General features: G+C 46.6%; 2 protein-coding genes across 3 annotated transcripts in view; both read left to right on the top strand.

Moving 5' to 3' along the window:
* The window catches only part of LOC115573857 (forkhead box protein N3-like), an 85,500-nt gene extending 73,215 nt beyond the window's left edge, over nt 1–12,285 (top strand). The window contains 1 exon segment of the mRNA XM_030404903.1: nt 12,245–12,285. Coding sequence (XP_030260763.1) covers nt 12,245–12,285 — 41 coding nt within the window.
* ches1 (checkpoint suppressor 1) overlaps nt 1–25,940 on the top strand; it is a 60,781-nt gene that overhangs the window by 2,124 nt on the left and 32,717 nt on the right. The window contains exons 1-2 of one of the 2 annotated variants that reach the window (XM_030405504.1): nt 23,289–23,529; nt 24,557–25,156. In XM_030405504.1, the coding sequence (XP_030261364.1) occupies nt 24,575–25,156 (582 nt within the window). In that variant the 5' untranslated portion in view covers nt 23,289–23,529; nt 24,557–24,574. Of the gene's footprint in view, nt 1–23,288; nt 23,530–24,556; nt 25,157–25,940 lie in introns of those variants that run through there. The other variant, XM_030405502.1, reaches the window with a different exon arrangement.

Raw genomic sequence — 25,940 nt, 5'->3', positions numbered from 1 at the left:
CGCACTGTTCTTGTTTGGTCCGTTACGGCTCCTTTTGACACGGGCACTTTTTTTTTTTGTCTTCTTCGTCGTCTTCTTCTTCAGTCGGACGCTTCTGTCGTGGGATTGAATTGTGTAAATTGAATATTGAATTCAGACTCCACCCCAGACGCAGATAATCGGTATGGATGGCTCGGTGGGTTGGCGCTCTCAGCGCTCAACTGTTGTTGGTCGGATTTCCCTCAACACAGCTAAAACAGCCCGTAATGGATCTATAATTCATGTGTGAATGAATTGAACCGTCTGTGTTCTGAATAAAAGCATCAGAGAGGTTTTTTTTTTTCTTTCCTGGATGCCGGAAGCATGATTTATTCAACGTAAATGCTCAAAAGTGGCTGTTTTTAATATTTCTGATTGTGTTAAGCAGCGTCTGGAGCTACGCTGAATCCCCCGCCGCTGCGCGCAGGTCAGCTGTGGCCCCTGAGCCATATGGTCTGTAAAATGCACAGTCAGAAAAAAAAAAAAAAAAGTGAAGTGCAGCGAGAGGTAAACACTACAGGAGTGCGCCGTATCAGCAGAAGTTGTAAAAATATCCCGACTTCTTGACTTTTTGGGGCTATGATGGACTCGGTGTGCAGTGTGCTGACATCACGGCGTCGTCGTATCGTACAAGTGAGTTAAACGCGCAGTGATGTAAAGATGCAGAGTGGAGCGCCTCTGTCTTTATGCGGTACATCGTGGTTAACTGCCACCGCCGTCGTCTGGGGTTTTATTCCCACCGGATCCAAGCGCGCTAAATATAGCTAAACTAATTAAAGGTACCCGGCCCCTCTCACCGTAAAGAACAAAAATCTAAAATTAAAGCTGCTCTAGTCGTTAAACATTCAGTGCTGGATCAGTAAAAACTTGCTGATGAAATAACCTCGTCCATAAACAGACAAACTTTATCGACAGTCCCAAAAACTTTTATCTCACAGATCGCTGTGACCTGAAGTCAAAGGTCGCCTGGCCGACCAGAACATTCGTAGGCTTTATACAAAGGAGTTACGTATCTACTTTTCGTTAGCCTTGCCTCTCGTTAGACATGGTTCCTGTTAGCTTTGTCTTTCATTAGCCTGCCTCTAGTAAGCCCTGCCTGTCGTTAGCTTTGGTTTTTGTTAGCCTTGGTTTTTGTTAGCCTTGGCTTTTGTTAGCCTTGGCTTTTGTTAGCCTTGTCTGTCGTTAGCTTTATTTTTTGTTACCCTTGCCTGTTGTTAACTTAGGTTTTTGTTAGCCTTGCCTTTCGTTAGCCTTTTCTTCTGTTAGCCTTGGTTTTTGTTAGCCTTGCCTTTCGTTAGCCTTTTCTTCTGTTAGCCTTGGTTTTTGTTAGCCTGGCTTTTCGTTAGCTTTGCTGGTCAATAGCTTTAGTTTTTGTTACCCTTGCCTGTTGTTAACCTAGGTTTTTGTTAGCCTTACTTTTCGTTAGCCTTGTCTTCTGTTAGCCTTGCCTTCTGTTAGCCTTGGTTTTTGTTAGCCTTGTCTGTTGTTAGCCTTGCTAGCTTGTCCCCTTGTGACATAAGAGGGCGATCGCTGAAACACAAAACTTTTATTTGTAGTTGAAAAACAAACAAACTCTGTGTGTCAAACACAAAAATCTGGTAAAAGTTGTGAATGAACCTGCAGTTTTTATTTAGTTTAACAAAGCTGTGATTTTTCACTGTGATTCAAAAGTAATCAATGGAAAACATTCAAATATTAATACAGTAATAATGACAGAAACAAACAATACATATTTATCAAGCCAAGTTCCCTCCAAAATATAATAACATACCCTTCGTGGGAAGGAAGAATTTGAAGTAAGTTGACAGCACCTCCTCAAAGTTTTTGCTAATTAGCCGAGCTAGCGGTATTCTGTCATGCAGTTAGCTTCAGGTAATAAAACAGCTAACACAGCTCTCAGATTTCTACACGGCGCGTGTCTCGTCTAGTTTCATGCCACCCAGCAAGTTTCATGTAATCCAACATGTCCGCGTGCAAACACTGGGTGTGTTTTTTTAATCGCTCGCCGCTGATATCGGCCTTCCGTCTACATATCTCCTAAGATAAGTAGCGTTAGCCTGATACCAAGCAAGCAAGTGCTTTGAGTAAAAATATATGTGGGTCCAAAATGTCAAATATGTGAGTTACTTAATGAGTTACATTAAAAAAAAAACTTCCTCTCACAGTGTTTAAAACTCTGAGTTGACAGTGAGCGGGGAAGAAAACAGGGTGTTTTTTAATACCGCTGCTTTATCGTTTCTTGTTCCAGCCTCTGATGGGAAGTGGCATTCGATTTGCTCTATAATAAAGAGAGGAAAATGTGCAGGACAATAACTTAAATATATGACTTTTGGTCTCGCATTGCATTTCTTTCTCTATAAATCAGCCGGATTATGCTGCACGGGAGATTTTCCCACAATCTTTGTTGCTCTGCCACTTTTTTCTGTTTGGTTTTCAGAGCGATTAGCTAATAAGCTTGCGGTCACAAATCAATTTTTTAATAAGTTTTTTGTTTTTTGTAGGTGACCTGCGCCTGTCAGGTAATGATTCACGTGTTAAAACAACCAGGAAAGAAAAGAAGAAAAAAACAGCCAGGTTTTAAATTTGCAGTGGAAACACAGCCGGGATAAGTGGCCAAGATGGCTCAGAAGAATAATGCTCCTCTGTATCCCCCAGGTTATAATTGTCTTCAATAGGCCTCCCGCTGATTTGAAATGGACTCATTGTCCACAGTGCCGGGCACCTCTGCTCAATTAGCCTCTCTGTACTCAGCCGTGCAGAGCTGCTGCTGCTGCTGCTGCCGGTCGCATCCTCGCACCGTGCCGCGCAAATGGGGCACTGACACGCGCATCGAAAAAGACGTCAGCTGGTGTAAAAATAGAGCTTATAAATGGGGGGAAAAAGTGTTTTATGTTTACAAGGGGTGATGTCATGTTTGGTGTAGATCCATAGCTGACGAATCAGGAGGGCAGCTGTGGCGAGCATCGGCCTGCTCGGCTCTGGCGCGGCTATCTGGTCGGTTTTCCTTTTAAAGGAGCAGAGTTCAAGGAGTTCTGGTTTGTGTGTGTGTGTGTGTGTGTGTGTGTGTGTTGTTTTCAGCGGCGGAGGCATGCACACGGTGACGCTGCTCTGGTTGCCAGGCAACACAGGAACGTGGGTGGAAGGATTTCCTGTCCTTAGGAAGCTTTGTTTATAAGTGGGGGGGAGAGAGAGAGACTGAGTGTGTATGTATATGCATGTGTGTGTGTGTGTGTGTGTGTGTGTGTGTAGTTCAGTGTGCATTTCAGCAGTATGCTTGAGTGCTTGTGTGTTTTTAATGCACTCTCTGCCTGAAGTTAAAGTGCGAGAGAAAAGTCACTTAAGACACACACAGACACACACACACACGCACTCTCTGTATACAGTGTGCACACAGAGGAGAGGCAAAAAAAGGCCCTTTCTAGTCTGTTGAGTTGGATTTGCGTTGCATAACTCCTCCAGCCAGGTCTGCTCGCAGCGCTCTGTCTCCTCCTCTTCTACCCGAACACTCTCAACATGTCACGGCCGCCCCGCTCACGCCAGGCCGCCTCCCGCTAATGATGTCATCAGCATGCCTCATTTTATGTCTCCTCTCACACATGAGATTGCAATTATGTGTTCTTGCCCCGCATGCGATCACACACACACACACACACACAAACACAACACACACACACACACACAGCGTGTCTGTCCTGCAGGCGTTGGACGCCGTGATTACGTAATTTGACATTGAGTGAATGGGATGACGTCAGCTTGGCTCTCTGTGACTCGCCTGTCTTTCTGGCCAGCTACAGTGATGTCATAAGTGGATGCAGCCATACACTGTGTGTGTGTGTGTGTGTGTGTGTTGGCATGCATAATCGTGTGTGGAGACAAAAATGACCTCAGGAACCATCTGATTTATATAATGTGTTTACTCCTCCTCCTCCTCTTCTCCCCTCGTCGTCCCCCCTTAAAGTGAACAGACTTCACAGCTAATATTTCCTTTAGTGTTCTGTGCGTGTTGTTTTTAGCAACGCCAGGCGGTCGGAGACGCTCGTGCAACGCGAGCGCGCAGTTTGCAGCCCCTCGCGGGCGGCTTTCTCTTTTTGGAAATGGATATCCCAGTGTCTCGCAACTGGTAACTCCATCGCCCTCGTGGCCCCCTCAGTCTGCGACTGTCTGACCTTCGCTGATTCTTATCCCGGGTACTCGCCAAAAAAACAATCGCAGGCAGGCAGCGAATGAAAGGAAGAAGGATGTGATGCGAGGGGGTCGTCTCCGCGGATATACTGTACGTGCCAGTTTCTTATTTTAACAGAAGGAAAACACAGCGTCATGGAGGTAGAGGAGCGATTTGGTGGTCGGGCTTCTTAAGCGCTCCACAAAATATCTGTTTTTAGCTCAGGCACAGAGGAAGAGTGCTCTATTTGTGTCTTGAGTTGAACAGGCCGCCTGTTGTGTTCTCCAAGCGTTGTGGTTGAAACTCTGAACATCAGCCAGCGTTGGATGGGAGAGCTGGGAGGTTTTTAACAGACCTGAACACACACACACACACACACACACACACACACACATAAAGAGACGCACAAACACTTTTTTCTTTTTGTCTTTCTGCTGTCCTCTCCCACTTTTTCTCTCTCCAACCCGCAAACCCGACGGAAACCAAACCTCACGGTGACTTAACGGTTCAGAAACTCTGCAGCAACACACGTACACAAACAGTTTGAACACAAACACAAAATATGCAGATTTTCTCCCCCTAATAACCTGATTAGCGTTCGCTCCGTCCGGCTAAGACCAAAACCACAAACACTCTACTGTACGTTCCCACTCAACACATACACACACACACACACACACACAGCTTAACACTGAGCAGGATGATTTGACACACACACACACACACACACACATGTGTGTAAATAAACACAGAAAAACAAAAGCCACACATAACCCTCGAGGTCATTAACAGCACAAGGAAATCAGAGATGCCTTCCAAATGATGTCTGGACGTCATTTCAACAAGTAACAGTTGGACGTAGACACACAACTCCAGTAATTGTATACATATGCACACGAACACGCACACACAAACACACACACATGCACACTCTTAACCCCCCCACCCCCCAGGAGTCTTAGGGCCTTAGTCAGCGTCTGTGTGTCCATGCGTGGGCCTGTTCCCTGGCAGTGTGAGGGGAAAAAATACCTTCCCATATGATGTAAACACCAAAGTCCCTGAGTGTGTGTGTGTGTGTGTGTGTGTGTGTGTGTGTGTGCTTGTAGGCTTTTATGTGTGCGCGTGTGTGTGTGTGACTGGCATTCTCCGAGATAGGATTCGCTCCCTGTGACAGTTTTCCAAATTATTCCACAACACTGTGCACTTTCTTTTTAAAGATAAGTTTCTCTGCCATCTCCGCTTTGTTCCACTGCACACAGTGGAAAGAGACGGAGGAGGCAGACGGGGCTGACATGTGACATCACTAACTAAAGCGAGGAAGTGAGGTAAAGAAAAACAAGACGCCGGTTGCTTTTGACTCAATTTAAAAAAAAAAAAAAACGGCTTTATATCGATTTTGCGACGGTTGAAGCGCGCGCGGCATTTTTGTTTTGAGGAATGCTGAACGAGTGAGCTTCATTACTTTGACTGTTTTAGAGAAAATATAATTACAGAGGAACCTCGGTTGATTCTTTTCTGTTTTGCTTTGGTACATGACTCACATACTCAACAATGTGTAATGTGGGTTTTGTAAGCTGGCTGTGCTCGTAATGCAGCTGATTAGCAGATCGGGGCTAAAGTGATGCAGCAGCAGTTACATTCTGTTTGTCTGTCGTGTGAGTCAAGATCCAAAAACACTCGCTCGGACTACATTTCCCATGATGTAACTCATCAGCATCCCCCCCTTCCCTCCTCCACTAGTCTCAGGTGTTCACTGGCTCCAGCTCTGACTGGCTGTGACGAAAAAGTGCACGTGGACACGCTAAATGTCACCAGACGCGACGCTGTGACGCGCTGAAGTGAAGGAACGTTGGCTTGTTCGTTGCCTTTGTCGGGTGCATCTCTCACTCCTTAACCACTTCCGTCAAGCATAATGTCTTGTGTAATTAGTCTGATGAGGTGCACGATCCGCTGCTTTCTACTGTGAGCTGTATTTCCTGTATGTTTGTGATGGCGGACGTACGCGGACCCTGATGACATCATCAGGGTGGACAGAGGGCCGTGCAGAAGGACAGAAGCACTGTTTTCCTGGGCCTTTATCCCAGTCGGAGCCCTTTTTAATATCGTTTAATACGGTATATCTGCCAACACTGAGTCTTTGGCAGATACAATACCGAGTCGGACACTGCAGCCTTCTGAATTCAGCCCAACTAGAGGTCTCGGTTCAGTAATACGAAGATGATTAGCCTCATTACCGGTATGATATTAATGAAAGATAAACTGATGCAATCGGCTCAAGAGAAGACGTGGGGAGAGTTGTCGGGACGACTTTCAGTGGTGTTACAGAGTGAAGTTGAGCTGGAGCAACAGATTAATACGTTTCGAGGTTTATCAGACAGTTTCTAAAGCACACAGGCAGGATTTTAAAACACAGCAGCGGCTTTTTGACCTTTTCTTGACGTTCACAAGGGTATAACACTCTGTCTGGCCATATTACGGAGGAGCTAGCTTAACTTTTTTCTGGCCGGACAGCCATGCATTTGTTTCGCCGGAGCCCTCTGCATGCACACAAGCAATGTGCCGAGGAGCTGGCTGCGTTGTTTTCACACTGGGGTCAAATCAAGTCAAGACTAGAGGATTTAGTTTACTGTCATTTTCTTGCATACATTAAAAAAAGAAAGGTGAACTGCTGCTCCTCCCAGCCCACAGCAGTGTAACCAAAAGGATTAAAATAAATATATTTCATGTTTTTTTTTTTTTTTTACCTAGAAACGTTGCTACAGAAGCCCAAAATTGTCTTCCAGCTCAGTGTTGATGATGTGAGACACCGCTGTGCACAAAGGGATGGAGGCAGCGAGGACAGGAGCCTTGTTCCTGTGATAACCTATAAAGAATTCAGTGCACAGATGGGCTCAGCTACCTGCAGTCCTGATGAAACACACTTTTTCTCGGTTGTACTCTTTTTTTTTCTTCCTGTTACTGTATTCTGTGTTTGCTAACGTTGACCGCGGGGGCTTGCTTTACAGGGCTTCACAGGGCCGCGGGGGTATGGCAAGCCTCCAGGGACAATATTGGACAACACAGAATAGTAAAGAACGAACAACATCAGCTCCGGTTAATGAGGAGCTGCAGCTAATGATTATTTTTCATTATCGATTGGGTTGATCGTTTAGGCCGCGTTGCACTAACGAGGGTGAATTAAAGAAAACGGATTAAATTCGCTGTCTAACTTTGAATTATGTTGCACCAAACTTTGATTAAAATCCAGAAAGATCTGATCATTTAAAACCCCAGTTTAATTTTTTACTCTAAACCTGGATTCAGTTTCATTCTGTTGCATCATAATGTTAAACTCTCACCCTTTATAAATTTAGTTTGTACATGAAGAGCTTTAACTTCTTTAATGGATTGAGAAATCAGATTAATGAAGTTTAATGATGCTGCTGAATTTGTGTCAAGAACATTGAACGGGAAGACCGGACCATCCATCAAACAGGGCAGTGAAAGAAATGCAGCTCGCTAACTAACACGGCTCCATAAATGTACCAGCTTGGTGCGGTGCGGTCCGATTCGGCCTGTCAGTCCAGCGTGGCCTCGTTTTTAACCGACGAGTAGAAAATATTAACGGCTAAACACGCTTTCTCACCGCAGTGTTATCAAGAAATAAAATGCACATTTCTGATTAAGTCTTTCACAATAAAAGTCCCCTGCTATTCAGTCATTTCAAAGCTTTTATTATGAAGCAGAAGCATCTGGAGATGTTGAGTTTTCACCAGCGTTAACTTAATAAGACTCCTGAAACAGCTGAAAACGTAGAAGATGAAACTAACTTTTTGCCAAGCTAGCAAATAAAGAAGCATTATATTAAAGTTACGGAGCAGCTGAAAGAAAAAAGTTTTTCCCCGCCTTTATAACTTTAAATTATTTTATTAAATTGTGTAGCATCTCCATGTTGACTAACCTCCGCTTCATTTTGTTTTACAGTAGTAAACTCTGGTTTTACTGGAGATTTCTTTTATTTTTTATTGTGCAACAGAGCTTTATTTTAAACCTGGATTGTAAAACTACTGTTGCTCTAAAGAAATTGTTAGAAATCATCACAGTTACTCAAAGCTGCTGAACGATGCCTTCAAATCGCTTCATTTATCCAACCAACAGTCCAAAACCCAAAGACTGTACTTACTTTATGACAAAGAAAGCAGTAAATTCTTTCATTGAGGAAGCTGGAACCAACAAATGTTGGATGCTTTTGCTTAAACCATTGATCAGTTATCAGAGTAGTTTGCCTTCGATCGACTGCTCGTTGCAGCTCTAAACTGAACAGAAGTTTGCTCAGAAGTCTTGTCTTTTTGTTGTTAAATGTGTTGATTTCAAGCCTAAAGCTGATTTGAATCAAGTGCACGAGTCACATCTCGTACCGCTTTCGAACAGGAGCACAGAGCAACCCTCAGCCACGACTGCGAGTTATCTCTTTACACCTGTGAGCACCAGTCGCTGCACATTAACAAGCTATATAGCGTGCAGCTCGCTGTACCCTTTTGCTTTTTTTTTTTTTTTTTTTCTCGCTGCGGCGCGCTAACAATGGTGCAAGATTTATGGTGTCCTATAATGAAGCGGCAGCACATTCAGCACATTTCTGCAGAAACGCCGAGCGCCAGGTGCAAAACAATCATCGAGTGTCGACGTATTCATCATAACTACATTCAGATCTGGTCAACGCTGGGAATGATATGTGCCGTGTGCTTGTTGCTAGGCAATTTTGTCACAATACCCCCGTGACCTTCCGACCCTGCCAAGTCTGGTGTTACTGTCCCCGTCTCACACTCGTGTGCGTAAGTGTGTTATCTGAGACGATGGTGCGACTGCCGCATAGCAACTGAGAACAGCTGTGATTTCCACCGTTGTTGGGACAAGTGTGTGTGTGTGCCTGCATGTGTGTGTGTGTGTGTGTGTGTGTGTGTGTGTGTGTGTCTGTGTGTGTGTCTGTGTGTGTGCAGTTTTGTTTGTGTGCGTGTGTGCAGTTTTGTTTGTGTGCGTTTACGTCCGCGTGAAGCCGCCGTCACTGCTCACACACACACACACACACCCGCAACAACATAATATGGCACGCTGTCACTTCCACAGCGTGATAGCGGCATCGACTCAATCAGCCAAAATGCACCCACCCCCCGACACACACACACACACACACACACTTACACACACTCAACCCTGTTGTCAAAATCGCAGCCGAAAATAGAGAGCAGAGGGAGCGATGGAGCAGTCATTTCCCTGAAGATCCATTCATGTAAAATACTGTTATTCAAACCTCCCTCCCCCTTATTCAATAGTCTTATTCATCTCTCTCTTGACTGCAAAACCAAACACGCCTTGTCTTCTGCTTCCCAGCAAGAGCCTTTGTGCCCGCGCACACACCAGCCCTCCAACGTGTGTGTGTGTGTGTGTTTTCTCCGCTCTCCTCCACGAGAGGAATGTCCTTGGCCTGTCCGACCTGCGTGCTCCCACTGAGCCCTCCGTCAAACACCTGGGGCGGGCTCTCCCGCGCCGCTCCAACCAATCGGCAGCGCCGGCAGTTAATGACATCAGTTAGCGGAGGATCTTTAGGACCGGCCCCTCGAGGTGATTCGTCTGAGAGAGAGTGCTCTTATTGTTATGATGATTAAGTGTTATATGAAGGGCTATCAGAGGAGAGCCCCTTAATGAAAGTGGAGCACAGAGAGCAGAGGCAGCAGCAGCGGATGCGGCGGCGGCGGAAGAGCTGTGGAGAGCTACAGAGGGAGGCAGGGAGAAACTGAGCTCCGAGTACAGAAGCGAGAGAGGATGGTGGTGGGTGGGTGGGGGGGGGGGGGATCAGGAGAGTTTAAGGTGGGAGAAGACAGAGATGGTGAGAGGAAGGGAGAGCAGGAAGGGGAGCGCGGGGCTGAATATTCAGCAGCTGTGTCCAGACTTGCTGACTCTGGGTGTTCATGCTCTGAATGTGGCATGAGAGGCAGACGCAAGGAAACCGCTGTGAAAAGAGCAAAAGGAGAAGGAGCGGAGAAAGAGCGAACAAGTGCATGTACGGGGGGGAAAAAAATGCATACAAATGTGTGTCGGCTTGTGTTCTGGTTTCTTACGCGCGCGTGCATCTGTGCAGGAGTGCAAGCGTGAGTTTCCCCTCGCTGTTCTGTAAAAGAGTGGAACGCCCTGCCTCAGAGGAAAATTCCATCTTCAGCTGCTCCTACGCGTGTTGTAAATCATCAGGCTGGGATGTCCAGTGCATTCAGTTGTTTTGTGAATAAGTGGGTCGTCATTTAGCCTGTTTTTCTTGTATCCAGCGTTCCCTTCGGCCCGTGCTACATTTTTACTACATTTCCCAGAATGCCTCTCGACACCCCCCACTCTTTCCCCCCACACTCGAGAATGTGCCTTAACTTGTTGACTTTCAGCTGCTGCTGTGCAGACGTCTCCAAAGTTACAGCACAAATTCTTCTCCAGACTAGGAGAAGTTTGTCGCCACCTTTAAACACGGCGGGTCTTGCGGTTGCAGTGCATTATGGTCCACCATGAGCGCTGTCAGTGGATACAAACGTGCGAGCACGGCTCCTCGGCGATGGAGGGTTCAGCTGGAGAGCTGCGGTGTCTGATCGTGTTTCACAGGCTTGTGCACACTTACAAGAACACGATTATGTAAACACTGAAGATCTTACTTTTATTTGCCTGTCTAGTCGATGTTTTGTCTCCACGGCTCAGCTTCACTTAAGAGCAGTGACTGAAATTAACTTTTAAAGTTGGAGATGAGGGACGGGAAAGCGAGGTGTGTTTACATGTCACGAGCCAGGACACTAAATAGATGGTTAGATGGGATGATTCTTGCAGGATTTGAGGGTCAGGTTACCTAAGTCTGTGTTCAGACAAACCTTCGACTCGATATTCATTTGAATGTGATGCGTGTTGACATTGCTGTGGTGCCAAAAAGTAAAGATAGGTTGAACTTGGCTGAACCGTAGCTGAAACCCCAAAACAATGCCACCCGGCAAGGTGCTGTGCTGGCAAATCAGATAGGTGCAAGCACCTATTCTTGGCAAATAACTTTGTGACACGAATGCTGGATTCCTGCTGTCTGCCCTGCAGTTGTCTGGAGAGTTTGGGTCATAGGTGAGCACCGGCCGAGGGTGAATATCTGTGTATTGCATCAAATCATGTAGGCTATAGAAGGCATTTGTCATCTTGCAGAGAAAGTTTGTGGTGGTGCAGAAGTCCTGGGTTCACATCCCGGCTGGGGAAGGGCCTCGCATGTTCTCCTCATACATGCATTGGTTTTCTCCACCATCACAACACTGTACATTAGGTTTATTCCCCAGTCAGTGCTTGACCAGACCAAGGCCCTCGCTTAGATCCGGAGTTGCTATCGTGTTAACAGCACCTGCTGCCGCCCACCCACAACCACTTAACCCCCTTTATTTTCTCCTAGACCTGCTCCAGTTAGCTCGTCTTTAAGTGGGCATGTTTGTGCTGTGCTTAGGGTTAATGTGAGAGTGGGTGTGTCTTTGAGTTCGTCCGCAGCCAACAGATGGACCCTTCTCAGTTTATCCAACAAACCGTTACTATCACTGGCATTCATTTGGCAGCGGGCAGATGGAAACTTCAGACTCTGCTCCGGAGTGTATGTCAGGCAGGATTGAGAGAAGACGCCCGTAACACGAGCTGCTGGCGTACAACAGGAGGTTTGAAGTAACCTTCCAAAGTAATGCGGCAAAAGCTAAAAGGGATATAAAACTGTTGCATCGGAGCTCAAGCAAAAAAAGCTCGATCGTGTTCCGGCGTAATAAAAAAAGGCAGCAGAAGTGGAGCCAGATAAAAGTTGCCCTCCTCCTTCCTCAAGAAATCTCCAGCTAACGAGGAAGCTTCCCCCCCCATATATATGTTTTTTTTGCGCTGGCAGCGAGGATGCCAGCCCCCCACCTCTTCTCCCACACATCACCCCTGGCTAAAGGAATGTAGCGGAAAACGAGGGACTCGAGATAGAAGATCAGAGGCCTTAATACGAACCACATTGTGCGCGTTGTTCTCCTGTTTCCCCATCTCCTGTGTTCTCCGCATCAGGAGTGAAACAGCCTTTGATGAATATCTACAAAGAGATTTGAGACTTATAAAGAGCGGCAATTTAGCCAGGTATGTTATCTTAAGCCTGGTAATTTGGGAATTCAATTCACTCATAGGGGGAGTCGGGGGAGCCCGTGGTGTTTATCAGGCCGACTAGCATCGGGTCGGTACATTGAAATGGAGAGTTTCGGGGGCCTATCTAATCAATGACCGACCGTATCTTAAGACTGGGGTTATCGCATCTCTTATCCCTTTTTATTCATGATCCTTTTTCTTTTCTCCTGCATGCATGTTTGCGAGTGCGAGCTGTGGACTGTAACCATGGATCAGGCCCCGTCTCTCCCCTGAGTTACACATCTAATCACGGCGCCATCATTCCTCATCCCTAATTCTGTTGGCAGGGCCTGTCAAACAGCATACGCTGAAAGACGGGGTGACTTTGAAATGCTGCTAATGACCCTAGGATATAACTACCCTCTCTCTTTTTTACTCCCCCTCACTCTTCCTCTTTCTTGTCCACTCCTGTCATTTACACTCGCGGTCATCCTCTGTCTTGCTTCGCCGCTGCCATCGGGACGGTGCTGATTAGAAATAGCATGGAAGGAAGGCAGGAAGAGGACACGTGGAATCGCATTTTCTAGAGATGAATCAAAGTGGATGAGGGACAGGCTGAGGAGCAAAGTCGTTAAGAGGTTAATGCGAAGACTCGAGCTTCCGTCCAAATGTTATTTAACCTTTATTTAAACCGGGCAGCCCCACAGATTAAAAAATCGGCTCCATCAAGAGAAGCCCGGCCAACACGCAGCATCCGGACAAACATAACGGCGAAAGCGAAACACACAATCGAAGCCACATAGCCAAGAGACTACTTTATAAGCTGTCCAATAGGCAACACTTCAGCGTCGGACCAGCAGGCTCTCTGCCAAACCTATTTAAATCTTGACTAAACAAAGCAAAGACAGCTCCTTACTGAGTCCGCCACGAGAACCTTCATTAACCGTGTAAACTCTACCCGGAGACTCTGCAGCCAGATCCACGAAAAGAGGAAGCAGGAGAGCCCGAATCAGCTCTGAAGTCAGGGGACGGATAACAACAAGTCCTGAGGGGGCACAAACAGACATTTATCAGAGATGTAAGAACAGAACAGAGTAAATGTGTTCGACCCAGAGTGTACATTTACTGTATGTATTGAGCTGTAGTGGTGAATAAGTGGAGCAGTGGACGTCGGGGTGGCTGTCAGCTCAAAGCACTGGAGGTGACGCTGATGAGAGACCGGTGCTACGGTGGCTAATGCAGGAAGGGCTGATACGTGTTCATAATAAACAACATAATCAAGTTCTAGCAGGAAAAGACTCAACGTTACGAGACAGAACTTTTTAACTGATTCCTCTGCCCAGGCTTTTTCTTTTTCCCCCGTTCAGCTTCGATTTGAAACTTTGGTTGTCCGTCTGAGCTTTAACTCTGTCGTATGTATTTTATCCTGATATATTTTCTTTTTGTGAGATGCACACAGCTTATAGCGCATTTCCAACACGACTCTCAGACATTCGTAGAAGTCTGAAAATCCAAAAAACACAAAAAATCACACATGATCTCAAACATTTCAGTCTCAATGCCCCCCCATGTCCAGAGGCCTCGTCCAGGGCTCGAGTACGACCTGTTTGGAAGGTATTATGCTTACCGTGCATGTTTACCATGTATGTTTAGCATGCTAGCATTAGCTAAATAGCACTGAGCACAAAGTACGAGCAGGCGATGGCGCTCGATGAACACTTGTACCAAACTTTGTGACTTTGTGGGGGATATATACTATAAGTTTTTGTGGTTCTGATATTCATAACTTACTTTAGGAGAAACACTTTCTTCATTCAACTAAAGACGACAAAGTTCTTATCAGTCTTTAACTTGTTTGATTTGAATCAGAAGTTGGTCGGCCGAAAATGAAACGAGACCATGAATCTGACCCGACGTGTTATACCAGTTTTGGATAGCTGACAGTTTTTGAAACTGTGTGTTACGGACACATTTTTGCTCGGTGCACAACAAAGTTAAGATATTTGGCATATTTAACTTTGTTTACAGAATGAGCTGTTTGCAGGCGACCTGTTGGGACTGTGCAAAAATATTCAGATCACTAGCTGCGATCACATGCTTTGAGCGTTGCCAGCTCAAAATAAACTTATAAGCATGTAATGTTTTATTTAATTGGATAAAAGATGCACTTAAACCTCTCGGCGAGGTGCTGAAACATGCCGTATGAAGAGCGAGAGCTCTGCGAGTGTGATTCCTCGTGTCGCTTTTCTCCCTTTTCTGGCCCGTTTGTGAGTTTGTAAACAGCCTGAATTTTTTTGTTTTGTCAGCATTCAGCACGCGTTTCAGTTGACATAAGGTATCTTGTGCGGTGTTAAAAACAGCTTGTAGGAGTGGGAGGGAGGAGTGAAGGATGTAAGCAGAGTTGTATCATCAGCAGAAGCGATGTAGGTATCGTCAGCAAAGGCAGGCCGGAGAGGACGGTATAGGCATCCTGACAAACTGCTGCCTCACTCTCCCGTCCTTCTCCTCGCACTTTTATCAAATTCCCCTTTTCTCATTGCTCAACAAGAGCACTTTTGTGTGTGTGTGTGTGTGTGTGCTACAGTCGCCTCTCTCAGCCAAAGGTGAGCTAATAAACTCCTCGATCCTGATATCATCCGAAGCTTGAGCCTGCGCTTGATCAAAAAAAAAAAACTTCTATCGCCAACTTTGAGTGAGCTCATTTGCTTATTGATCCCGATCTCCCATTTCAGCCAAATTTGCGCAAAAAAAAAAAAAAAAAAAAAAAGAGCAGAGGGAGCCGGAGCAGCCAGAGAGGGCGGACCTTTTTTGGAACCGGACGGGCTCTTCCAGTGGTTGTTGCCATGGTTTTTTGTTTGTCGGGACAAACTGTCGGCCAGTGGCTGAGAGCCTGAGCTGCTGTTTGTTAAAGATAAGTGGAAAAGCCAGAGGGGGGGGGGGGGAGAGAAAGAGGGAGACAGACAGACACACAGAGGGAGCACTGCTTCTTCTTCTTCTTCTTCTTCTGCGTTTTGACTCCAGGACATCCAGCTGAAACACACTCACCACCTCAAAGCTCCACCCGCCCCTCAATGTGGGGATCCCGATAGATCACGCTCCCCCTCTTTAAACAGTTCACTGAGCCTTTCTCCTCGGGTTTTTCTGACCCGCGCCCCTCCCCGCCCGCTATCAAAGCTCCATTGGCTGCTTTGATATCGTACAGTGTTTCTGGCAGCCTCCCTCTCTCTCTTTTCTTTCACTTGCTCTCTCTCCGTCTCTCTTTCCTTTCCCACAATATTGTAAAAGAGCAGAGAGCGCCAGCAGGGACCTGCTCACTGTCAGAGAGAAAAGACAGGGAGGCCTTAGAGGGAGCGAGGGAGGAACGGGGGGGGGGAGGAGAGGGAGGAAGAGGCGGTACAGTGAGAGAGAGACTGTTATCTTTCTATCATCATTACTCTTCTTGTTGGCATCTGGTAGCGTTTGGTCAAATCTGAACACAGTAATATATCTGCTGCCTGTAACAGAAGTCTTTCAGAACCTCTTCGAGTCTTTTCAGTTCAGCTTTTTCAGCGAAACAGCTGCTCCGTGTGCGGATCGTCTCGATATAGAACCACTAAGCTCATCGGCTAATTTAAGCTGAACAACAGGGTTTTTTTTTTTGGGGTTTTTTTTTGAAATGCATAAATGTTTTAACAGGAAAATTCTCCAACTGCTAAAATTAACTCGGGCTCGCAAACAATATGCGAGTCACAGTTTCCCAAAGTGACGTCTGCAGACTCGAGGAACGCCAGAGACTCTTCGTTTACCGACACAAGAGAAGCAGCAAATGCACCATTTAAGAAGCTGGAAGCGGAAAATGTTTGACAATTTTTTCCTGAAAAATGACTTAAACTATTGATCGAATATCAAGACAGCTGGAAATCCAATCATAAACTGTTGAAAGAGGAATAATTCTACGTTTCTGGGAACGGTTCACTTCCAAGAGTCAAAGGAAAAGCTCTCTAATGTCTGTGTGTTGGTTTGTTGGGTTTGGAGCTGTGGCTGATTAGCTTAGCTTAGCATTAAGACTAAGAAGAGGCTAACAGTTAGCCCGACTCCTCGTTAGAAAGTTGTCAAACATCACTTTTAAAGCTCAATAATGCACACAATTGATCTCATTTAACACAACTAGAAACATGAACATTTAAATGTGTGATTGCATTTGGATAAAATGAGATACGACATGCTTTATAAAGACTTGTCAAAAGTTTGACTTCTGTGATAACAAAGTGTCTTTAGAGCGTTCTGCTTCTTTCTCTCTAACAAATGATCTTCAGCGCCGGTTCTCCCTCCGGCTTGCAGGAGAACATTATCCAGAACAACGACTGAGAGTTCGGCTACATTCGTCATTTTTAACCGGTGCTAGCAACGATCAGTGCCGGTAAAACTGAGAAACCAGCAACTCGTGTGTTTTGTACGTTAATAGCTGTTTGCTAAAAGAAGCAGATCGAGGATTTGTTGTCTCTCTCAAAATCTGCGTATTTCTTAAAAGTTTGGAACCGGATCCAAAACAGAACCTGGCAGTGGCGGCGAGGGAAATGTTATTTTTCCAACACATACAGTCTTAAAGCTGCACGCGGTCCCGACCCGGACTGAGTCACTGAGAAAAAGATTGGACCGGCCGAAAGAGCAACCGAGCGAGCGAGTGGCTGAGTGAGCGTGCTCGGACGCGTGCTCGCGTGTGCTCGCGGTGTGTCACGGCCATTACCATGGAGGTCTGGAGCCGTCGGGCCTGGGCTTTTTTTAAGCTTGACCTGACTGTCGCAGTCAGACCAGCACACACACACACACACACACACACACAGTGCACACACACATTATATCCCTGCACTCCACCATGGGACCTCCAGGCTGCACACATACACACAAGTCACCTTCAAGTGTTCACATTCACAACCTCAGTTTGCTTTTGTGCACGTTTGTGTGTGTGTGTGTGTGTGCGTGTGTGTGTGTGTGTCTGAGCCTGATTGTTGGCCGTCCTCAGAGAGCGAGGGTGAGCGTGACTTCATGATCGCTGGCTGCTGATGAATCATACCAAACTTACTCGGTGTTTGCCTGATGAATGTCTGTTTGCTTTGTTGGTTAGCCTACTTTGGAGAACGGAGGCTGTGTGTGTGTGTGTCTGTGTGTGTCTGTGTGTGTTGTCTTGAATTATTCACTGACAATATTTGATTTTCTGGCACCATACATTACACGTGTCCTTCCTGAGCGCTCGCCTCTTAGTTACTGTGTGTACCTCGGCTCCTTCAGTTTAAACAGTGCGCTGCTGCTCTCGCTGCATCGGCAGTGGCCCCATTGATGTGTTCTCTGCTATCATTTTTCAATTTGAAAGTTCTGGGGCTCCAGCTCCCCTAAATACACTGTATATTATGTGCTTATTATCTGCTTAGTTAGTTTGCCAATAGACAGAGGGGGGGGTGTTTAATCCTGGAGTAGGAGAAGCTCTGAACTCAAACGTATAACCTTACGGGTGCAGACAAAAGGCTTTTTTACCTATTAATATATATCTATTAATCTATATGCATTAGAGATATGGCTGGTTTTGTACTTTGGACCACATGTGTTATAATAGAGCAGCAACTACCTGCTGTTTTCATCATTGTCCGACTGATTCATGTCTTATTTAGGCTGTAAAATGTTATAAAATCGTAAAAAAACAAGTAAAATAAAAAAATAGCGACGTCTCAAAAATTGCTCGTTTTGTTGGATCAACTGTCCCAAAAAAACACCCAAAAGATTTTCAATTTTACAATGGCATAAAAACAGAGGAAGATCTGCCAACCCTCAACATTTCAGAGGCTGGAATCGAGCCACGCCGCTCTCTCTGGATAATAATGTCAGCGTGTGAGTCCACCACTTTTTGCTCCAGACTGAAATATCCCAACAAATATTGGATGCCAAGGCAATCGAGAAAATCGTTTCTGCAGACAAATCGCGGCATCCCCAGAGGATGAATCCCACGGACGCTGGTAGTCCCCCTGACTTTTCTCTTCTAGCGAGTCGAAGTTGTCGCCGTTCCAGCGAAATAAGTCATCGTCTACTAGATGTCGTGGCGCAGAATCTGGCGCAGACATTCGTTTACCTCTTAGGATGAATTTTAATAACTTGGGTAATCCTTTAAATTTAAAAATAGTCTTTGATTTATGACCGAATACCTGTGAAACTCTGCGGCATTTTGTGTTTGGTACTAATTATCTACTTTTAGCATGTCAAAAACTAAGATGGTGAAACTTGTAGATAAAATACGTGTCAAGCATCAGCATGTTAGCATTTTAGCTTTAGCATTTAGCATCTCAGAGTCTCACAGAGCTGCTAGCATGAGTTTCTGGTGGTACCAGTGAGGTGACGAGGCGTCCTAACATACCACAGCTAATTGATTCGGGGTGAGAGTCACAGGAACGTTCATGATGCGATACTCAAACTATAAACATCAAAACTCAGATGACGTGATAAAAAAATATACTGTATATTAGCATAGTAGCAGCAGTGATAAAAGGTTCATTTCCATCCTGAATTATCCGTCTGAGCATCTCAAGTCTGTTAAATCTGTGAAAATCAAATTTCACTAAAAAAATTCAGCAGCAACCTTCTGAAAAAAAAAAGAAACAGAAAATGATCTGTAAATTGGATTAATCAGTGAATCATCCCCGCACTAGAGTATATTAAACCACCACAGACACTGATGAATATTTTATTGGAACGAGACTTTTGTAGTTGGTTTTTCTGAATGTGTGCTTGTCCAGTTCAAACCAGTCCAGCAGCGCTCTGTGCAGACCGGATCGGTCCTCGGAGGCGCGCGGGGGGGAGGAGGAGGAGGAGGCGAAGACAACCCAGCGTGTTGCCAGGCAGCCGAGGGGGGTCAGGAGCAGTCCGCCGGGACGCCGTGACCCCTGACCTCTATTCCATAACTCTTTGCTGCTGCGGATGACATAAAAGGAAGACACAGTCAGACCTTATAGGATGTGATTGGTCCTGCTCTGCTTTTCCTTTAAAGCCCTGTGGAACCCTGATATTTGTCGCCAGGGAGAAGCAGGAAATACCGGGGAAAAGGGAGGGGGGAACGATTTCACGGGCTGGAAATGGGGGAACATCACAAGGCTTCCTACAAACGGTGTTGACATATATGTAGCAGGAGTTTATTATTTCCCTGTCTCTGAGAGACTTCTCATTTTTCCCCCCCTGCTTTCTCTGTCGGTCCTTCCTCTCTCCTTCCATCCATCCGGCATATGTGTAGGAGGGATAAAGGTCGTCCTTTTGTCATCAAAACTCCAGATTAGTTTTGCCTCGGTGCATCTGACTCTCTGCTTTATCACTGTGGCCAGAGGAGCCACAAGGTTCAGCTCACCCCCTCTGCAAAGTAATAACTCCTACCAGCCACTATTCCATTCTTCGACACACTATCTCCTACACTACTATTACTACTCCATTCTGGGGGTAGGGGGGATTATTTTCATGGCACTGGCTTTATTGGGCTGTACAGCGGAGACTGACAGGAAAGCGAAGTAGCAGGAGGATGTGACACGGCAACGTATGTCATGAGCGCGATCAAGCTGACAAGTTTGTTAATAGTCGCTTTGAGTCCGCCGAGGCCCGGAGCGGAGCGTGCAGACGCTGACAGCGCGTCAAGAGCCCCCCCATCTTGGTTTTATTTTAATATTCCTGCATCGATGCGGCGTTGGGTGGCTCTGTAACGTGATGACGAAGAGGGGATTTCTTCTGAAAGTCAGTTTGGCTAATATTGGAGCAGGCTCCGGGCACAAGACAAGCGAGATGAAGTGCGTTATTGAAATGTTTTCTTCTGGCTTCTGCCTGCGAGTCAGACAGAAGAAGAAGAAGAAGAAGAAGAAAAAAAGAAGCCAACGAGGGGGGGGGGGGGAAGATCTTCTGAGGATTACGTAAATGTGGCGTGTGTTGATTTAGACAAGTATCTGCGAGAGAGAGCATGAATGCAGCGTTGGATGATTAGGCTTGTCAATTAGAGCACACGAGTTGGCCGACACCCTCTCTCGGCTCTCAGAGGAGGTTTGCTAACCTTCTCCCCTTTCTGCAGCCTCTGCAGCCTCCGGTCGCTGAGGCTGCAGAGGGTTTTCCGGCAGGTCATGAGGTCAGCGGGGTCACATGGAGGCCAGTGACCGTCTTCAGAACGAGCACATTTTCTGGGCTTTGAAGTCTTATCTTTAAAATCTCAAACACAAACAAAGCACCTCGTCTGAGTTCACTGAAACTTGAGAGCGGCTGTCAAATAAGCATCTGTGGCGACCTCTGATCGGAGGACGGGCCGTGTGATTCTGAGTCTCACCCTTTGATTTTTTTTTCTTTTTGTTTTTTGCAGACGACAGCCAGGGTGTATTGATATATTGATTTTTAGAAATGTTTTTCTTTTAAATGGCGCACCGTTGTTGGCCGAGGCTCGATCCAGCTGGAGCCAAGCGGCGCAGCGAGGACGAGGACCTTTAGCTCCGTCAATATCTTGTCAGACATGCAGCGACAAAACAAAAACAAATTAGAAAGATTTCTGGTTTCGGATTGAGGTGAAATTTGGGTCGGTTTGCTTCCTCGAAAATTTAACTTTTCTCAAATTGCGATGGTGTCTTCACTCTCAACTTTAGAAATACTCAGGGTCTGTTTAAAAGCTTTTCCTGCAGGTTTCAGCTGAATCACACTCTTAGTTGTTGAGTTAAACTCATTGTTTATGGATGGAAATGAGGGCTTAAAGGAGCAGTTCAACATTTTCAAGAAGAGAGGATCTGACAGTTGTAGCTTGTAATCGATCTGAGTCTTGCCAATCTCACGATTCAGTTCCAGTTTCTTTGGTGTCCAGATCAGTTCAGTGCAACTGGAGATTGAAGATAAATGTTCTGTGGATGTTTCATTTTAAAAAAGTTAACAGCATTTATGAATGAAATGAAATCATTTGAATGCATACAACAACAAGAACGAGAGGCGGGGTTGTGCTCCAGTGTGTAATTAACGCAGCCTCTCTGCTGCACTTGTAGCTCCGGGTGAAGCCGCCGTTGTTCAAAACGCCGAGCGATCGCAGGGTTTTCTGAGGTGAAAACAGACAGTTTAGCGTACAGTTTCTTCTTCACCGCTGAGTTTGTTTAAGTTGTTGAGTTGTGTGTTGGTCGGCTGCTCCGCTCCGTTCACGTTAACGTCTCCAAGTGACGGCCGTGTTTCTTTGATAACTCTGCAAAACAATTCATCCATTTTCAAAATGATTGTAGTTTCTTCTGCTGGTTACGTCTGAGTTAATCCACTGCCATCATTTATATTAATGCCACTGAAAAGAAGGCTGTTTCACTCGTGGAGGAAGTTGAAATCGGTCATTTCCAGCCTTTTTGTTACCTGGCGGACTCTTACAGAAGCTATATTCATGGCAGCATAATAACAGGAACAATCCGACTTTAAGTGTGCCACCAGCTAAGCGGTCAAGAACGGCGTTTCAAACGGAAAGAAAGCCATTTGCTCTAATTGAATGGCGTCCGTTTGAAAGTCCATGTTAACAGGTTAACAGGGGTGCAGAGAGCAAACAGAAGCGGCGTGGTGCCGGGGTCACAGTGACAACACGACACACACACACACACACACACACACCGCAGATTACGGCTGCTATAAATCGCATCGGTATGCACCGACACTTTGATAGAGTGTGCTCACAGTCCGATGCACACACACACACACACACACACAAACGCAGAGGGTGGGGGGGGGGGGGAACACATGCACACGCTAAGCCAAATGTGGATATGCCAAACAGAGATGAACACAAATCAAAACAAAGCATGCAAACACAAAGAGATCCAGAGAATGAAGACGACAGAGAGAATAGCACAGTCCCATCTGTCAAACAAATGTGAGGATGCTTCTCACACACACACTCTAAACACACACACACACACGCACACACAACACAACACACACACACACACACACACACCACACCACACACAGCAGGCATCATTAGTCTGAACTTGAGCGATATCTGCCTTTGTCCTTTAGCAGTTGGTCCTGAGGGGCCGCTGTAGAAGTTGCATGAAAGTTTGTTTAGAGCCGAGCAAGTGTGTTAAGCTTTATGAGAGCCCATGGGAGACGTGGTGGCCACCCACACACACACACACACACACACACTACACACACGTACACACACTCAGGCACGAGGCTTGGGCGGCCAGCTCGCACTGGCCCCAACCAACAGTGAGGAGTTTGTTGTCATAGCAACAGTAAAATGAGATGACTTTACTGTCAGCCGTAATGTTTCATGGCCCCCTTGCCGCTATGGCAACATAACAAGGAGGAGGAAGAGGAGAGAGATGGAGAGGAAGAGCGAGCATCAGAGCCATCTCTGCCTTCCAGTCGGACTCCCACCAGGAACAATGTCACCGCGGTGCCCTCGCCTCCTTCTTAAGACAAACACACACCGTGACAAGCCGCCGTAAACACACACACACACACACACACACACACAAACACCTTGAGAAAGCCTGTCAAACGCCCCTTCCACCTCGCCCATCCCTTTGATTCCTTGTGCCGACTATTTTCAGCTACGGCGCTATCGTCAACCGGGGCAATTTGAATTCATTACGCTCAATGTCAATATTGGTGCAACAACGCCGCACCTCGAGACAGGTACAGCTTGTTGAATGAGCGTATACGCGCTGTCAAGAAAAGTGTGAGGAGTGAAGAAGAAGAGGAGAGGCGATCAAAGACGAGCAGCTCTGTTGAGAGAGAGAGAGAGAGAGAGTCGGATGGAGCGGTGGGGGGTGACTATAGGCTGGAGCAACAGCATAGCAGCTATACATCACCAATTCTATATTTAGCTCAGTCCTTCCACTACAGCCTATCAACACTGTTAAACAGAGTTTATCGGCGCCGGTTGGGAAAAAAAAGTGGGAAAAATAAGGGAGACAGACGCACAGAGACGGGAGAGAGAGGGAGGGGGAGAAAAAGAAGAAAGAAAGCATCAGAACGAGAGAGAGAGAGGAGCCGAGTTGTTTTGCTCTGTTGCCATGGAGACACATCGGCCGGAGCTGCAGCGAGCTGACAGTTGTCACGGCACGGCGGGTTGCCACGGGTGACAGCTGTCAGTCAATCACGCAGAGTGAGGGGACAGATCGGCCGATGATCACCTTGGATTAGAGAGCGATCGCGCCACACAGGGGCCGGCCAGAACATATCTGGACTTAATCCTCGTGTCCTAATGGCGCTGCTTTCTGGTGCGTGTGTGTGTGTGTGTGTGTGCTTCCACAAATGCATGTGTGTATTCAACCATGTTTGCATGTCTGCGCACGCTTGCAACCTTTTTGTAACCCCCCCCACCCCCCTCCCTGTTTTGCGAGAATTTGTGTGTGAATGCAAATGTAGCTCTGCACTCTCGCTTGCATGTGTGTCCATGCATCTGTGTGTGTGTGTGTGTTTGTGTCCAGACTCTGAAGCATGTTCACAGGGTGAGAGGAGGCAGATTACATTTCGCTGTGGCTGCTGCCGCCCGGGTCCTTCCCACAGCTGTCTGCGCTAGAGGACAATCAAAGTCCCGGTCTGCGAGCCTTCTGATTGTGGTTGTGATACTCGGCTCCAGTCCCCTTCAATTACCGCGCTCTGCCTCGCGTCTAACGAGCACAGCGTTGCTCTTATGTTTCGGAGAATAATGGCCTGATTAGAATTGGGCTGGATTTGAACTCGCTCTAATTTGTTGGGGAGGGGGGGGTTTGTGTGTATGTGTGTGTGTTTTTGGCAAATCTCCCCGATGATCATGATCATCTCTACATCGTTCCCCCGCTGTGGGACTGAGTCTGACCATCAGACGTTATTCGCTCCAGCACTTAAAAGTCGCTTTACACTCGTCCATTGCTCCGAAGACAATAGGCGATAAAGCAAGGGGAATCGTCTCTGCGACCCAACAACTATTAGACCCTGAACGGTACTCGAGTGTGTTATGACAGCAACTCCGTGTAGTGTCAATACTTCTGCTGGTACACTAGTAATTACAGGGTGGTTGTACAAGGCAGGATTTCCTCAACCAATGAAGCACTAAATTTGCCGTCCCGGTCAGAATTGGAGAGAAAGCTCCGGAGTAAAAAAAATGATGATGTATGCTTTTCCCCGTCTCATCTAACGCAGTCTAATTGGGAGTGTGGTCAGAGATCGTGTTGCGTGTCTCCACCCTTTGGCCTTATGTGAGAAACCTACTGGATTTCATGAGCTGACCTTGTTTTTCTTTCCTCCCCTTTCTCCCCTCTCCAGGAGTGAGCCCTGGGCTGGATGGGACCCACCATGCCCCCCAGTAAGAAGGCGCAGAGCCCCAGTAGTGGAGCCAGTGCCTCGCAGGGTATGAGCCCGCCGTACCGGCAGGGGGACGCCGCCACGGCAGCATCCGAGGCGGAGGCGGCCGACCTCTCCCTGTCCCTGTCCGCCTCCTTCTCCAAGGCCGAGGACGAGGAGCTCACCAGCCTCTCCTGGCTCCACGAGAGCACCGACCTCCTCAACAGCTTCAGCCACTCGGGGCTGCGTAGCGTCTCCCCCCTGCAGGACCCCGACGGTCAGCACCCGCGCTCCCCTTCTTCCTCGTCCCCCTCCCCGGACGACCCCCTGCTCGGCGATGCACACTCGGCGTACGACTTGGCGGCAGGGGCGAACAGAAAACCGCCGTACTCCTTCAGCTGCCTGATCTTCATGGCCATCGAGGACGCGCCCAATAAGCGGCTGCCGGTGAAGGATATCTACGGCTGGATCCTGGAGCACTTCCCTTACTTTGCCAGCGCCCCCACAGGCTGGAAGAACTCAGTGCGCCACAATCTGTCGCTCAACAAGTGTTTCAAGAAGGTGGATAAAGACCGGAGCCAGGTAGAGACGTCCGTGTTTGTGTAGAGAAATGTCAGATGTTTGCTTGCTTCCCCTCAGGCTGAGAGCTGGGTTATTGATCTACAATTGGTTTTGTTAATTGATTGATTGGGTTGATTGATGACCTAATGAGGTGAACTGAGCTCAGATTTGACCCTCTGGTTCTTTGTGAGTTCATGTATCATCCTCTGCTTGTATTTCCCAACCCAAATGACCGAATTTAATAATTCTGGTGCGACGACGATGGTGTGTTATATATCCTGTAATCGAACGTATTGATGAGTATCTCTCGGTTGGGTTCCTTCTAGATTCTGACAGTTTCAGCAAAGACTGCCTTGAAACACGAGACGCCCTGTTGTGTCCTTAAAGTAAAGATCAGCATCAATGACGTTAGCAGGCGTCACCCTTTTTAGATTTTATCTCCATTAGTCAATTTAATGTCAATCTTGTGATTGATTGTCGCAGAAGGAGAGACTACTCTGCATCGTTTATCGACTTTAAAAGAGAGTGAGTGCCTCCTTCTTTTGCCGTAAATAGAGTCGGGGGTTCATCTGCAGATCAACAATCCACCGTTAGCTTACCGCGCTGATTGATTTTTAGTTGTGCTGACCAGCAACTCCTTCTGTCAGTATATAAAACTAGCAACCGCTAACTCAGCAGCTAAAGTGGAAAAATGAATCAAATTTTTTGCTTTACTTTTCATGTAGAACTTTTTTTTTTACAGCAATTATCAAGCAATTTTATGGACCACATTAGCTAATTTCGTTTAAACTGTGTCCTTACAGTA

This window comes from Sparus aurata, chromosome 22 (genome assembly GCF_900880675.1).
Source record: "Sparus aurata chromosome 22, fSpaAur1.1, whole genome shotgun sequence".
Taxonomy (NCBI): Eukaryota; Metazoa; Chordata; class Actinopteri; order Spariformes; family Sparidae; genus Sparus; species Sparus aurata.
Note: the sequence above shows the minus strand (reverse complement) of the source record. Positions and strands in the feature narration are given on the sequence as shown.